This window comes from Aplysia californica, unplaced genomic scaffold (genome assembly GCF_000002075.1).
Source record: "Aplysia californica isolate F4 #8 unplaced genomic scaffold, AplCal3.0 scaffold00003, whole genome shotgun sequence".
NCBI lineage: Eukaryota > Metazoa > Mollusca > Gastropoda > Aplysiida > Aplysiidae > Aplysia > Aplysia californica.
The window spans coordinates 85,808-103,048 of NW_004797273.1; the positions used below are offsets into that span (position 1 = coordinate 85,808).

Here is a 17,241-nt window from a genome sequence, read left to right on the forward strand (position 1 = left end):
GTTAACCAACAGACGATAACAGACAATGCAAAGAAAGCAAAGAAGTTTGCCCAGATGTACTGTGAGGTCTCCTGTATCAAGAGTGACACAACGGCTGAACTGGAAGCAAAAGGAGAAACTATTAACATTGATCGCAAGATGCATTGAAGTAACTACACAGCAATGAAAACAACATGCCAATGCCAGAATGGAATATGTTCACCCCTGACTATGGCAGAACTCAATGCTGCACTACAAGTTCTCAAAAATACGTCTGCAGGAGATGACGGAATCCACAATATGATGCTGACCCATCTTCCTGAAGCTGGCCTGAAGTCTCTCTTGAATGTCTACAATAGAGTGTGGAAAACTGCCCAATACCCAGCAGCCTGGCGAAAAGGTATGATAATTCCTATCCTCAAAACCGGGAAGGACCCTGCACATATGACCTCGTACAGACCCATCCAACTAACAAGCTGCATTGGGAAATTATACGAGAGATTAGTAAATGTGAGGATGACATTCTGGTTGGAAACCCAGCAAAAACTATGCAATATATACAAGCCGGTTTTCGACCACAGCGTAGCACAGAGGACCAGATCGCCAGGATAACGCAACACATAGCCGACAACTTTCAGGACAACTCTGGACCAAGACACAAAGCAAAGAGAACCATACTCTGTTTAATAGACTTTTCAAGAGCCTTTGACAAGGTGTGGCATACTGGACTCCTCTACAAGATAAACGCCTTAGGAATGCTCACCTGTCTACAACGACAGATCAAGGCCTATCTAGACGACAGAAGGTCCAGAGTTCGTTTTGAGGGAAAAGAAAGTCGCTACTATCGCTTCCTCGCCGGCGTCCCTCAGAGCGGAGTATTATCACCACTACTGTTCCTCACGTACATCAACGATATCGTAGATGACCCACCCGTAGACACCAATACCAGCCTCTTCGCAGACGACCTGGCAATATGGGCATCCCATGAAAATCTTGACACTGCCGCCACGATGGTACAAGCCGCTCTGGACAAGATCTGCGATTGGTCAAAACGCTGGAAGATGGAAATTAACGTGGCGAAATGCGAATACATGTACTCTTTTTTCACGACATGGAACTGTGAAATGTCCTGGCGCACCCAGCTTACAAAGGGAGATGAGGAGGTGCCCTATAACAAAACACCTACCTTCCTTGGTGTGACCTTTGATTGCAAGTTAACATTTAAAGAACATATAAATAAATTAATAAAGAAAAAACTGGCCCCACGAGTCAATCTCCTCCGGAGGCTCTCCGGCACAGACTGGGGATGCAGCAAAGAAGATCTACGTATGGTGTACATCACGTACATCAGATCAGCCATCCAGTATGCCCACCCAACCTGGTTCCCAGCAATGGCCAAAACAAATCGTGAGACCTTAAATGTTATTCAAAACTCGTCTGCCAGAATAATTACCGGGTGTACGAAAGACTCAAATGCAATGCTGCTCACAAACGAAGCTGGCCTGATCCCACTTAAGGTTAAGTCTATCATTGCAACTGCTGTGGCATACGAGAGAGCAAGAAGAGTCCCAGAAGACAACCCGATCCGTGCCTCAGCTGAAGGAACATCAAAAATACGCTTAAAGTCCATCAACAGTTGAAGGGAAGTGGGCCAATAGAGCTCTAATAACGCAGGACTAGAGCATCTAATCAGAGAACCCCTGCGGCCAGTGAGTACAACTCCACCGTGAAGACCCTCTGCAACCTCACAATCAACTCAAATCTTGCAGTGTCTACGACAAAAACAGATCCACCTAATAATAAATGCGACGTGACGCAGCTCTCGAGACTGCGCTGATTGCCTAGTCCGACCTCGATATCTTCACCGACGGCCATGCCACCGACGACTACAGGTTATGTGGAGGAGGATACTGGTGTCTAGACAAATCTTCTGGGAGGAAACATGCGTATCCGTGCCCGCGGGACTATACGGAAGCAGCTACCGAGCTGAAACTACCGCCCTGCTCCGCGCATTGCAATGGCTCGAAAAAACAACAACGTTTTCAAAGAATCCACATCTTCACAGACTCCCAGTCAGTTGTTCAACACTTAATGTCCGGAGTGACTGCAGTTCGTACTGAGATAGAGGACAAAATGTGGACCGCTATCTGCCAATGCTGTGAAATCCACGGACACCTTCACATACAATGGATAGCAGGACATTGCGACATTTACGGGAACGACCGAGCTGACGCCGTGGCCAACAATGGAGGCCGCCTCGACCAGTCCAACACTCCAGTCGATATTGCGTCAGCAAGCTCGTGCATCTCGCGTTGTATCATTGCCCACGCATAAGAGAAAGCGCAAGTGCACGACTCCGTCGGGGGAAAGGTGAAGCCACCACCGGAGAGGGACAAAGAGAAAGACCTTACCGTCAGACAGAGAAGAGTGTTATCGCAGCTAAGATGCAACGTGAAGAGCCCCATCCTGCAGACGTACCTCCATGCAATAGGCTCCGCTCCCAATGATTCCTGTCTAGCGTGTGGCACAAGTCTTGACGACCTGCAGCACGCACTGTATGAGTGCCCGCGGGGGACCACACCGAGGCCCAATTATGGAGAACAACGCGAGACCGGGCCCGTATGTACTGTGGACGAGGCCACAAGAGGTTGCCGCTTACCTGTCTGCCTGCGGCAGACTGCCGCCCTCTTAACGGAGGCCAGCCAGAAGAAGAAGAAGAAGAAGAAGAAGAAGACGCAAAGCACCACAGGGTGTGGTGGGATGGGGGACAACAGAACGGGCCAGTTAGCCTAGAGCCAGAGCCCCTTCTTTCTGATCCCCAAGGCAGAGCTGTCAACATTGCTAGTGCTAGAGAAAGAAACCTGATTCGATTTTTGATCGAGTAAGACAAAATCATCTTCAGGGGAAATACAGAAAGAAATACAGAACACTAAACTCATAGATTAGGCCTACTTTACTATTTCCCTTGAATTTATTACTGGATCCCTTACAACGAGAATCCTGCTATAACGGACATTTCGCACAGGTCCCCTCCCTCTCGTTATAACAGGATTCCACTGTACTGTTATAGCGCAATCAGACAAACACGCATGTCGGTTATAGCGGAATATTGCTGCTGCTGTGCACAACGCATACGCCAATTATGCATAAATGTTAAACCTCGCCAGTTGAGAAACCTGTTGGTGATCTAGCGAAAAAAAGAATGGGAGAGCCCACGTGTGTCAGCAATGAAGACCAGAGCGAATGAGTGGGACGGATGTGATATGCACAGACAAGCAGAGCGCATTGCGTGATAGGTCAGCCTAGTCTAGATTATCTAGGCCTACTATGTCTCTCATTTTTCTGATGCGGGAATGGAGAGGTCACAATGCTGTGATGGATGGAATGAGAATGTGACGTGGGCAGGGTTTGGTGTGTACCCAATGTGCGTAAGCAGATGGAACGCACCACAGGGTATGGTGGGATAGGGGACAACACAGCGGGCGAGTTAGCGTTGAGTCATTTCTTTATGATCGCCAACGCCGAGCGGTCAACATCGCTAGTGTTAGAGAAAGAAACCTGATTCGATTTTTGATCAAGTAAGACCTAAGGTCACGTTGAACAAAATCATCACCAGGGGAGATAATTAAAAAAAAAATAACACCGAACTCATAGATTACATTATCATTTCCCTTGAGTTTATCACTGGATCCCTTATAACGAGAATCCTGCTATAACGGATATTTTGCACTGGCCCCCTCCCTCTGTAAACGTTTTAGGCTTCGTTTCCATTGGGACGGACAGGACCCGATTTTTTTGTTGGGGGGAGGGAGGGAGGGAGGGAGGGAGGAAAATCGGTCCGGTCGTTTCCGTCTTGTGTGTCCACACAGTTCGGAAAAGACACGTCTAGTCTGTTGACCTACTTATGCCCCGGATGTGTACGCTAGACTGCTGTGTTTTCGGTACAGGGCTATAAATAGTCAAGAGGTCACATGAAACCGAGGCGGGGAAAAGAAATGTTTGGGTTTTCTTAGTTTCAAAGGAAAAATAGTAAAATTGTTAATATGCATTTAAACCACGTGGTTTGCGTGTAGACTGCTAAAATTGACGTACAAATAGTACAATGGCAATAGCATTAGATTTTTTTTATCCGAACTCAAAAGCACATGTTTTTTTAAGCTACAGCGGGGCCTATAGCTGATGAGTCACCTCCCGGCCGGGCTAAAATGCAGCAAGCGGCTTTCCAACTGACACGTCTTTTGTCGGGACGTGTTGTGTTGTTTCTGTTGAAACAGCCGAATGGAAAATGGTGATCCATTTCAACTACCAACTTTCTGAGAGACGGACGGAATCGGGTCGGTTGGTTTCTGTCACAGTGGACCCAAACCCTTACAGCTCTAGCCCTAAGCCTAGCTACGCGCATGCGAAATGTGTCGTGGGCAGGCCTATCACTTGGCCGAAACCCCTGTTCGTGGGTGCTTGTTGCAAGGGAAACTACCTATTTATAAATACAGCTGGATTGGTCTACAAATGCTTACTTCCCTTGCATTTCTGATTTAACAGGGATCTGATACTAACATGACTTTTTCTCTGGTCCCACCATCCCTCTTATATCAGGTTTCCACTGTAAACAGATGGGTCTAGGTTTTAAACCCTGAATAGCGTCTTCATGAATTTTGAGATTTCAAGGCCGCTTGCCTGGTTTGTCAGAGAATGGCGTGAAATTCAGAGGTTGAGCCTCAGAAAAGACCTTCCTGTGTTTAGAGTTAGGACTATTAATACCAGTTGATTGTGTGGGCAGATCATGGGCTTTTGCGCTCAGGCTCAATACCGGGTAGTAGGTATTCAATGGGTTGTTTGTTTGTGGGTTTTTTTTTTTTTTGGGGGGGGGGGGTATGTGTTATACAGAACCTGTAACGATTGCGGTCATGTGAAGCAGGCGGGACACGATAAACATTTTCTGAGTTTGGTCGGAATAAATTTTTAAATTTTGCCCTCGTGGCAGCTGAGGCCAACTCTTTTGATTTGAAGGACCACCAAGGGATCTCTAGCACACGGAACCACCGAGGTTTTGCGAAGGCTAGGTTTTAGATCTTACCCACCGTAAGATCAGGGGTGTGGCTGAAAGAAAGCAGTAAGGAGCCAGGGAGTAGCAACAGAGTCAGGAACCCAGAGGGGGCAGAAAGTGGAGACGAAAGCAGGCAGAACATGGTTGAGCAGGGAAAGAGGTGAAAGAAACTTTTGGAGAAGTAAAATTTCAGTCTCTTTCGGTCAGGTCTCGAACCAGGGACCTATTAAATGAGAGGCAAACACTGTACCTCGAGACCACGAGAGTCCCCCCCCCCCCAGTGGTATGTGCAGGTGTCTCCTAAAAAGAGTTGCCCAATACTCCATGTGAACATTTGGCCGGTCCCGGAGTGGCTCTGCAGGTCTGACCTGTAGCTCGCCAAGCGCTCGCCGTCTGCGTGTCAGCACAGCCGCACTGTGCGTTGGCTTCTGTGTCCGGCACACAATAATGTATACGTTCATTTGCGCGGTACGAGCTAGGCGAGCTACAGGTCAGACCTACAGAGCCACTCTGGGACCGGTCTTTGGGGGTGTTGTACTAGCGTCTGTGGTGTAGCAGACTGGCTCTTTGACTTAGTCATCACACGCAGGAAACCAAATTTCGATTCACGAGTTGGGAGCACTTTTTTAAATTGAGTGTCTTGGTCTTTTTGTTGGGATGTTGTATTCAGTATTCCTGTCAGTTCGGGTAAGCCCTGACAGGCAGGGTCAAAGCCCGCCTCCTAATTGATCTAAATTGTTGATGGAGAGGCAAAAACACTGAAGAAAAAGGGCCCTTCTATCTAAAAAGTCAAATTTTAACTGTGTACGTTCCTAAGGGCGGAATAGTTCAAGACACAAGCATCTGTTGGTGTTACGTGTGGGCGTTCGCTGTTGCACACTGATGTGAGTTCGATACCCATGTGGACTGACGTCTGTGGTGTTGCAGATAGGGACCGTTCACAAAATAATGACGTCAGCTATAATTTGGCCAAAAAATTAACCCCCCCCCCTTGTCATCTTCTGTCATCTTTCTCAGGAATCCCCCTTGTTGACGTCAATCAAAAAATATATACTTAGAACCAACCTGTTCTAATCTAGCTTCTAGCAGTCTGTGCAATATGGAGGTAACTGTCAATTTTAATTTTAGTTTTTAGTCCCAAAAATAAAAACAACAAATGGTCCAATTTAACCATGTTGACTTAAGGCCAAAAAATGTCTTTAATATTTTTTCTTCTCTTCTTTTCTTCCCAGCATCATGGTTGACGTCAATTTTGTAAGGACACCCCCTCCCCCCCCCTTTCCTCCCATGTCAACTTTTTGGTCAACTTTTCACTGACCCCCTCCTCACCTCTCTGAGTTGACGTCATTTGTTGTGAACGGTCGCGTTTCACTGTCGTATGCAGAAGACTCGGAATTCAATTTCCGAAAGGGGAGAAATTAATTTTTGAGTAGCCTATCTATATATATCTTGCTGGGATGTTACATCCCTCTCAGTCAGCACGGGCTAGCCCTGACAGGCAGATTTTGGAAGTCTGCCCCCCTAAATGATCTAAATAGTGTCGAAAGGGGGGAGGGGTGGGGGTATCAATGTATGATTGATCGGTTCCCACGTGGGGAAGGCTTTTTTCTTCTTTCTTTAATCGAATGACTTCATTTAATGCAATGTATCAGGATGGCCTCCTGAATCCACCCACGTCCCTATTTATTTAGTAATTACTTGTAATTGGTGACTAAAAACAAACTGTGTCGAATGGGTGGTTGGTGGGTGCTCTGGTGTGATGTGCTTATTCTTTCCTATCAATTTCAAATACATGTATCAATCTTCTTTAAATCTCTCCTTTTTTTGCATGCTGCTATCAGTAATACCTCTAATCTGCATCACTTTATGTGAGCTACATGTTTTTGTGTTGCTAGTGTCTTAAAACCCGTGCCGGCACTAATTGAAAAAAAAATGTCTTAAACTTAAACTTAAACAATTTTAAAAAATTGGAGTGATGCTCCAACTCAACCTAGAGTCCGCATAATTGAAAAGAAGTCTAGTTTTGTGGCTGAGACAATTTAATTTTACACTTGGTCTGATGTACATACATGTATAATTGTGACTCCTGCACTGGCCTACTCCTGGACGTCAAGAATTATTTAAAATGGGTGAGGTTTAGATCTGTCATTGGTACAATAGGATAGCTGATTCCTGCAGAAAGACGAGATACATGTTCAGTGTACTTAAAAACATTTCCCCATGAGCCATGAGGAATACACCCAGTCCCCTCTTTGACCTGCAAATGACAGGCGAAGAGCCAAGGCCTAACAAATGCGCTTGACTTTTCTTCATAAATATCCCCTATAAGTACATATGAAGAAACAAGGGAAAAACTTGTTGTTTATCTTCATTTAGATGATTGAAAAGACAATTTAGAACACCAGAAATACATTATACATGACATACATTCATAAAACTTATTATAAAACAAAGTAGCAGACACATATTTTTTTTATTAATGAAAGATGCACAAGGACAGAAGTTGAAATGTAAGAACATGGCTACCAACAAACAAGTAGCCAAATGCTTGACGTTATTTTTCAACATTTACACGTATGCCCATGTATTACAAGTCGTGACAAGAGGGAAATGATTGATTCTCTCCCGTGTGGTGATGTTAGTTGAGACGTCAGAACAGATACCTCGTGTGACAAGAATTGGAAAAGTAATACGACATTGTTAACCAAAATGGTGGCATTGTTGTATCGTTATAGGGTATCAGGACGATCGTGTCTAGTAAATAAGATACAATGATCATGTATTTGACGTTATTTTTATTTGAAAGAAATGTGTGTAGGACGACGGTACCCAATGAGATGCGTCTCGTGTTACGTGTAGAATGGTAAGCCTCTAGCTTAGAAACTATGTGGAAAAAAGCATCGCAAGAGAATCTTTTGACTCCATGATCATAAGTGAGCGGATGTAATTAATTCCAACAACAAAAATAAAAAAAAAAAAAGTTAAAAAAAGGCATCTTGCAATGACTTGAAACAGAGCTGCAATTAATGTTGTTACAAAATGTTGTTAAAATACAACTGACAAATCGACGCCGGTCTGCTTGGCAATCTTCCGTGATATGGTGAACTACCGTAAGACTGACCACTATCTACCGCGATCTCATTGGTCAACTGTAAATTGCGCCCGATTGACCACGGTCTACCGCGATCTCATTTGTCAACTGTAAATTGCGCCCGATTGACAACGGTCTACCGCGATCTCCTAGGTCAACTGTAAATTCTGCCCGATTGACAACGGTGTATCGCGATCTCATTAGTCAACTGTAAATTGCGCCCGATTGACAACGGTCTACCGCGATCTCCTTGGTCAACTGTAAATTCTGCCCGATTGACAACGGTGTATCGCGATCTCATTAGTCAACTGTAAATTTCGCCCGATTGACCACAGTCTACCGCGATCTATGTGGGCAGCCGAAAGTCCTGCCTGATGGGACGCTGCCTTCCTGTGCTAGAAGACGGCGGCACGGACAGCTAGTGGCCAGACGCTGGGTGCATTCAGACAAGAGGCGGTGGTGTTTACAGTAATTGGAATTTGTGTGTGTGTGTGTGTGTATATATATGTGTGTGTGTGTGGAGGGGGGGGGGGGTGCTTCATGTTGTGGTGGTAAAGTAAACACTGTTTGACACTGACACGTAATTCGTGACAGCAAGTGACCAGACGGGACAAGAAAAAACGGCCAGGGGCTGGAGATTTAGATACAAGAATTTTACGGAGGTAAAGACGATGATTGACAAGTAAGTCACGACAGCAAGACGGGACCAGACGGGGCGATGTCTACGGCCAGGCACTGAAAACATTTACATGTAGGCCTACATAATATAATATTGAATTAAAGAAGAAAAAAAAACCGGTGTGGGAGGATAAATTAAATGTTGTGGTGTTTTAGCGCTGGGTGCATTTTAATCATTAGATACTTCATTTTGATTGGTACCACCCTGCTTCACTTCCAAATGTTTAAAAAAGAGACATACCCCAAGCCTGTATAAGCCTAAATAGAAAGTGTAAACTACATATGTTAGAATACAACTACAACCACCAAAACATTAACGGTCCTTTGCAGGACCAAATATTTTAATGCGGCCAGCGATAGTCTCAAGCTTGTAGGATAGGCATAGATCTACATAATATTATAAAGTGGTAGATCGTCAAGTAGAACAGTTGTCTGGCTGATCCGGTGGTAGACCGTTAGTAGCATATTAAATCGCGGTAGGTCTTAAAGTAGAACAGAAATATAGCGGTACACCATCAAGTAAAACAGCAGTTGCCCGACTGGTGTGGTGGTAGTTGGTAGTCCGTCAAGTAAAATATTAACATCGTGGTAGACCTTAAAGTAGAATAGAAACATTGCTGTAGACCGTTATGTAGACCGGTGCCGAAAAAATCTTTGGCATAGTACAAATAAAGAAACAAAACATAATTTTCTTAGAATAATGATTATATTTCCGACATAGGGGCACCTATGGGTGTGAGTCATGGATACTAAACAAGACTGTAAAAATCTCTATGGTCTGAAATGTTTAAGATGGCGACTATTAAATGATGTCACAGTGTCATAGGTTCTAAAGGAATACCGTTGCAAGGATTATTTGAAGAAAAAAAAAAGGAATAATAAAAGTAAAATCTTGAAACTGACTCCTCCAATCTCCATACCGCTACCTCAGAATTACAAAGTTTAGTCTAATATTTTTACCGGTTTGAGTTACTAAGACCAAGAGGTCAGAAATCAAATAAATGCTCTATCTGCTCTTACAAATAAATGGAAAAATTATTCCGAGTCGCTATCAAGATATTCAAAGAACTGCATTTGAAAAAGCTTGAAATATTGGCGGGTGCTCTGGTGTGATGTGCTCCTTCTTTCCTATCAATTTCAAATATCAATCTTCTTTAAATCTCTCCTTTTTTGCATGCTGCTATCAGTAATACCTCTAATCTGCATCACTTTATGTGAGCTACATGTTTTTGTGTTGCTAGTGTCTGAGCAGACAGAACATTGTAATTCTGAGGTAGCAATACATACATTGCCAAAGTTCCTGTACAACAAGGTGGTTCACTCAGCCATTGAAGTTGAAGCGTCCTCGTCAGCGCACATTCACAGGGGGCGCTACCAGTGGTTTTGATGACGCTTTTTTAGTTGCTAAAAGGGAGGAGTGAACCATCTTAAAGTACAGTGCAGCCTCTCTGTAACGACCTTCGATATAACGACATCCTCTGTATAGCGGCATGGTACCCAGGTCCCGAGTTTTTCATTATACATGTACAATAATTAGTAATGTTTTTTGTTTTCTTTCTATAACGACTTTTGTCTGGTCCCGACGATGTTGTTATAGAGAGGCTGCACTGTGGGCCTCTATAGAATCTTTGACTTAACCAAGGACAGGAAAATTAGATACGGTACTGTGGTCACACTATACAAATGAATGACATACATGTATAGAGAGGCGACAGTCCGAAATAAGTCATAATCTAAACTGGAAGGCCCTGGAACATGTGGCTGACCAAAATGGAACCAGGACATCTCTGATCAACTGGAGACATGACTAGCGTCACGGACAATCTACCTCGATTTACGCATGGCTTTCGGCTGTTAGCGGCCAAAGTGGGTGGTTGGCGGGTGCTCTGGCGTGGTTTGCTTCTTCTTCCCTATCAAACATCTATCATCCTTATCGCCCCTTCTTCTTTTTTATGTTTGTTACTCTCTTGTAACACCTCTAATCTCCTGGCGCTCATAATAATGTGACCTTATGCAGTTGCGAGCGCCGTAAAACCTCTACTAAAACTAAAACTAACAGCCAAAAAAAAAAAAAGAAAAAAAAAGAAGGACACGCTACCTCGACGAACATGTGTGACTGAATATGGGAGGAAGAAACAAACTAACTGCTTCTTCTGAAACATTTTGATTATTATTATTATTAGCCGCAATGTAAGTTATACTGCCATAAGCTCGAATGCTGAGAGATCAAAACGCCTTCAGAGCTTGTAATAAAAATAAAACGTACTATTTTATGCATGTGCAACGCCAGCCACAAAAGAAACAAGTTCATGTGGTGATGGTTTTGTCAAGCACAGACTGTGATTAGGCCTAATCCAGTGTAGATCTATTGCCAGGGAATCATTTGTTAGGCCTCTAATAATGCTTTTGGGTTATTGTCTTATTGCTTAACCTGTTTTCTGATGCTTGTGAGCTGAAAGTACCTACGGTGAATGCGTAAAGCTCTTCATCATCATTGCCTTTCTCACCCTGCACCAGGGTATAGGCCACGGACAAACACCCTCCACTTTTCTCTATCCTGAGCTAGCCTCTTGATGTTATTCCATGTCTTCCCACTTTTCTGTACATCGATTTCTGTGATTCTTCTCCAGGATCCACGAGGTCTTCCCCTTGATCTCTTGCCCTGTGGGTTCCAATCCAAAACTTTCTTTGTTATGCAGCTGCCTGACTTCCTGAGAGTATGTCCAATCCATGGCCACCGCCTTCTTCCTACCTCATCTCTGACTGGGATCTGTCTTGTTTTCCTTTAACACTTCCACATTGGTGACCCTGTCTGTCCATCTGATCCTCAGTAACTTTCTTAGACACCTGTTCAAGAAAACATGGATCCTCTTTATACAAGTCTGTGATGCGTTCCATGCCTCACATCCATACAACAGGACCGACTTACAGTTTGAATTGAAATTCCTCAGCTTTGTTCAAAGTGAGATATCTCTGGACTTCCAAATCCTATCCAAAGATATGAAAGCAGCCTGTGCTTTTCCAAAGCGGGACTTTATTTCAGCACCTGTTCCTCCCTCTCTGTCAATTATGCTCCCAAGATAACAGATGGATTCAACGTTTTCTAGGGCCTTTCCTTCTATTGTGACCTGCTCCTTTCGTTGTGCATCTGTCCTTAGGACCTTTGACTTTCCGGGGTGGATCCTCAATCCAACAGACTCCGATAGGCTGTTTAATACTGAAGTCTTAGCTTGCATCTGTTCCTGGGTGTGCGACAGAAGCGCCAAGTCGTCTGCAAAATCCGGATCGTCCAACTGTGTCCATGGTGTCCACTGTATACCATTTCTGTGTCCTATGGTGGTTTCCTTCATTAGCCAGTCGATTGCCAATATGAAGAGGAACAGTGATAGTAAGCATCCCTGTCTCACACCAGTCTGGATGTCAAAGCTGTCAGTGAGCTAGCGTAAAGCTCTTACGTGACTCAAATTCAAATTATGAGTATGTGAAAATAAGGGAAAGTACTACAATTTTCAAAAATTTGCTGAAAATTCAAATTTTGTAGCACATGCTTCTGTGGTTTAGTGGTTAGATACTTAGCCGTCGCACGCAGACGACAGGATTCCCTCAAGGGGACGGATTTCTTTTTTTTTTTAAAATCCAGTATGTTGTCAGTCAGCTGGCATGTTGTCTCTCTCGCTCAGCCCAGGCTAGCCCTGACAGAGACGGCCGTATAATCACAAAAGCCCGTAAATTGGACGAATGTTTCTAGTGTAGGCTACATTTGAAACAAGGGAAAGCCGTTCCGCTCCCAACGTAACCACTTTACTGCCAGACTCGAAAATTCAGTTATGGGGCAGGTCTTAGAGTAACAGCGAATTCCTGCGGTTTATAAATCCCAGTTTATTAAATACAAGGATTCATTGAAGGCTACTTTTGTTTGTTTGAAGTAAGTGGTCTGGCTACGTCGTTGTCCCATCTGAACACCACCGACCCCACAATGTAAGTGACAGTGAGCTGATCTCTCTGAAGGATGACCATTTATTTGGAGCAGGGATAAATCGCCATCGTCCCCCTGTCCCCGCCCTCTACTTCCACAGTCACGAAAGGACATCATAGGAATTAGCTTCTACTTTTAGTCCAACCAGAGAGCCCGAGACAATCTCGGGACAGGCAGTGAAGGATTTTTGTTGTTGTTGGTTTTTTTTTGGTCAAAGAATATAGTATTACAATGTCAATGCGTATTTCAATGTGAAATATACAAATGCAATAATAAATAATCCACCGGGGTGGGGTTGGTTGGATATCTTTTTAAAAGTAAATACTTAAAAAAAAAAGGAATTCAAATGACTGTTGAAATAAGCTTACGTGTATTTGAACAGACCTTCTGTGAATGGGACCGACAGAAGGACGAGGGTGTAGCAGGAGAGGGGACAAAAGAGGCGTGAGAAAGTGGAGAAATGCGAGATAGAGAGAGAGAGAGAGAGAGAAAGAGAGAGAGGTAGAGGGAGAGAGAGAAAGAAAGAGAAAGAGGGGTGGAAAGAGAGAGAGAGAGAGAGAGAGAGAGAGAGAGAGAGAGAGAGAGAGAGAGAGAGAGAGAGAGAGAGAGAGAGAGAGAGAGAGAGAGAGAGAGAGAGGGAGAGAAGGGGGTGGGTGGCTGCAAAGAATGATTGTAAATAAATTAAGTTCCTCCGATCCAGAGAGCTCTGTGTGTTCTTGTACTTGTTGGTCTTCGTCCGTAATCGTTTGATCATGTCTCCCGACTGCCCTGGAGAATCCGTCTCGCCGGCATCGATGATTTGCGACACAGCTTGCGATAACATCGGTTCATTATGTCCGAGCAGAGGGAAAAATCCCCGTTGAAGTATTACAACAAAATATTTTAGGTGAAAGAGCAAAAAAAGAACAACTTAAGGAGAAGCAGTTATCACGCTGAAAAAGAACAAGAAAAACAAATACTGACGTTAAATGCAAACGAATTTATAACACATTGAAACTTGCAATTACCTTAATCACCAAATCACATTTAAGATGAAAGCATAAGGATAAAAACAGGCCTACAAAAGAACACGATACTGTTTCTTGAAAGGTTGGTTTATTTATTACCCACTTTCCTTATTGCAGTTAACTGATTGTCACCTTGCAACTCATTGTTTTAATTGAACGAAATACATAGTCATTATATACCACAATATTAAAACAATATTTTGTGAGGCACCAAGGTGAAATCAGGGGCTCGTCAAAATAAGGAACCGGCATTTTTCCACCTGATGAATATTTTTTAAATTGAATTTCTATTGAATTAAAAAAAGAAATGTAACTTTATTTATTTATTTATTTATTTATTTATTTATTTATTTATTTGCTCAATACTCATTGTGTCCTTAACAAAACCCCCCCACATATGTTGGATTTTTAAAAAAAGCTTAAAATCGTTTATTAAAGGCACGTATTAAAAAAAATAAAAATTACAAGTTGTAAATTTTCAATTTCCAGGGACGCTCAAGCTTTGGAAGCCACCAAACTTTAGCTGCCGTTTTTCCGCTAATGAAATGTTACCCTTAACACCTGGCAACTCCCACCTTCTTCCATCGCAAATATGTCGCTCGACTTGACTTCTATTAACTTAAGTTAGATAGATATTTTTTCATTAAAAAGAAGACAAAGGAACAAACTTTAAGGTTATACCAATACCGGTAACCCAAAAATTGACGAGCGCCTGATTCCATCGTGTCGAGATACATTTTATCATCCTCAGGCGTTCACCAGTGATTTGTAACTATGATGCACGTTACTTAATTTAATGCTGTGACCGTTGAAAAAAAATCGTGACAGATAAATAACACTCAAAAGCATAGAGTTAACACAAATGTTAAAGACCACTGTACTACAACTAAAAGAGTAGTGAAAAAAAAAAGAAACGTTACACCCATAGTATAGATAGAGCTACATAAAACCATGAAACGGATCAGCATGCGTTACTTCACGAAGTCGACCTGGCGCGTTTGGGCCTTTTTAGTCGCCTGTAAAAGATAAAAAGTGTAAAGGCTATCACTTTTGGAAAACAAATAAACTGACCTTGTTGGTGGTAGAAAGGGATACCCGTACCCGAGAGAAATACGGTTCGGGTCATTTCAGGTTACATAATAAGCATAGAGGTATTTGTTTTATGTGCATAAATACAGTGCTCACACATATAATAATCATAATAATATGTAGAAAACCACAGGGAAAGCCGTTGACATTTACACGAGGATAGTATACTTAACTTGAAATGTCACATGCGAAAATACAGAGAAACGGACACGTTTATTGAAATTTACAAAATATTCATGGACACCCCCCCCCTCCCCCATCACACTCGAACACACACACACACACACACATACACACACACACACACACACACACACACACACACACACACACACACACACACACACACACACACACACTAACATACGGATACACACACACACACACACACACACACACACACACACACACACACACACACACACACACACATACACTTACACACTCATTTCTGATCGCTCTGTGGGATAGAAGGGTTACGCTAGTTATACATTCATACCTTGTTTCTCTTTCCTATTGCGTTTCGAAGAAACAATAAAGTAGTGTACACTGTTGCTAAAGACCCATGACGAATTACGTCACATTCCTTAGTAGTTTCATAACGTTTTTATTATGTTGTTCATTCCCCCTTTGTTTGTTTTGCTGTTTTGTTTTATTTTAGCAAACGTTTCTCGGCACTTGGAACATCATTATCTCACACAAGTGATGAAGATTAGAGGTGTTACAAGAGAGTAATAAACGCAGAAAAAACAGAAGGAGAGGAGATAAGGCAGATAGAATGTTTGATAGGAAAGAACGAACCAATCGCACCAGAGCACCCTTTCGTTTGTGCTGACTGAGGTATCTTTGAGACACATGTCACTTAGCAAGCCAGCCTCGAGAGCCTATAACTGTCAAGCGCTCAGGCTATAAAGGAAGAGGAAGGCCACGCAAAAGGTGGATTGAGGGTGTCAAGCAAACTTTGAGAAATCATAATATCCCAATTGAAAGAGCTGCGGAGCTGGCCTACCATAGAAAACTGCATCTCCCCTCGACGCTTAACAACAGCAGAGAATGAAAAGTAAAGGTAAAAGTACAAAGTATTTGTCTTGAGCGTTGATCGGATTAGAATCAACGTTGGCTGCACTTCGTTTTGATCACTTCGTTTTGATCACTTCGTTTTGATCACTTCGTTTTGATCACTTCGTTTTGATCACTTCGTTTTGATCACTTCGTTTTGATCACTTCGTTTTGATCACTGTCTTACAGCTAGATTTAGTTGACATCAGTAAGTTGTAATATCTTATAAAGTGTAACAGAGTGCTATGACATGGCCACAAACAGGATTAAAGAAAAGAGTCCTAGTGGATACCACTATTGTTTGCCAAATATCGGATTGTTGACAAAACTATTATATTATACTTGTTCGCATTGAGTTCCAAAAATCCATTGGTAACAAAAAGTGAGTGGTCAAACCGTCACTCAAGACTGTACTGGTCTTTCGACAGGCTTTGTCACTCTGAGATTTTCAGAACACGACGCCCAGGTGAGGCTCAGCTCTTAATTTGTTGCCACTGGCAAACATGGGATTAACATTCGCGCTGATAGTAACCTCGAGTTCCTTTCTCCGTGAAGAGAATGAACAGCAGAGGTGGAATGGAACCCTTATCATCAACATCATTAGGTTATTTTAAGAGGCGGGACCTCCGAGTTTAACGTCCATCTCCGAAAGTACCGAGCCAAATGGGAAATTCGTGCAAAGTGCCTTTCCCAAGGACACAACGTCGGACCGAGCTGAGGCTCGAACACCCGAACCCCAACCTCACGATTACGAGTCCGGTAGCCTAACCACTAGGCCACCGACGCCACTGCATGGCAGAGGTGGAATACCGTGGCTATTCCTACTGATTCTAAAGAATTTTTTTCAAAAAATTGTATTTATGCCTGATATCGATAACTTCATATTCGTTCAACGAAATAAGATAAGATAAGATAAGATTTAACAGTCCCTGTGGGAAATTTTCTGTGGCTGTACAGAAATTGTAAAAACATACATGCAGATATACACGTAAGGCCATACAGGACAAAACTGAGATTTAAAATCAAAACAATTTGTCATTCTGGTCAACTGCGCTTAAATCAAATGACAAAAATCTGAAGGCACAAATTGTGGCCCGGAGGTTGTGCGGTCACGGATAATGGACACGACAACAGACACTGTTAATGAGGAACAGACAAGGATTAACAGATATATTTTTTGATACATGTGGGTGGGTCTTTATTACGCTCCCATCGACACAATTTAGATATTTTAGGAAGCAGGGCCAACCCTGGCTGAGAGGGTTACATAATTATGTATATGCACACACACACACACACACACACACACACACAC

The 17,241-nt window shown here is 43.0% G+C and overlaps 1 protein-coding gene across 1 annotated transcript in view; it reads right to left on the bottom strand.

Moving 5' to 3' along the window:
• Positions 1-13,377: 13,377 nt before the first annotated feature.
• Positions 13,378-17,241, bottom strand: part of LOC101849658 (serine/threonine-protein kinase D3) — a gene marked incomplete in the record, with an annotated part of 184,041 nt that continues 180,177 nt past the window's right edge. Inside the window, 1 exon segment of the mRNA XM_035968165.1 lies at positions 13,378-13,703. Coding sequence (XP_035824058.1) covers positions 13,699-13,703 — 5 coding nt within the window.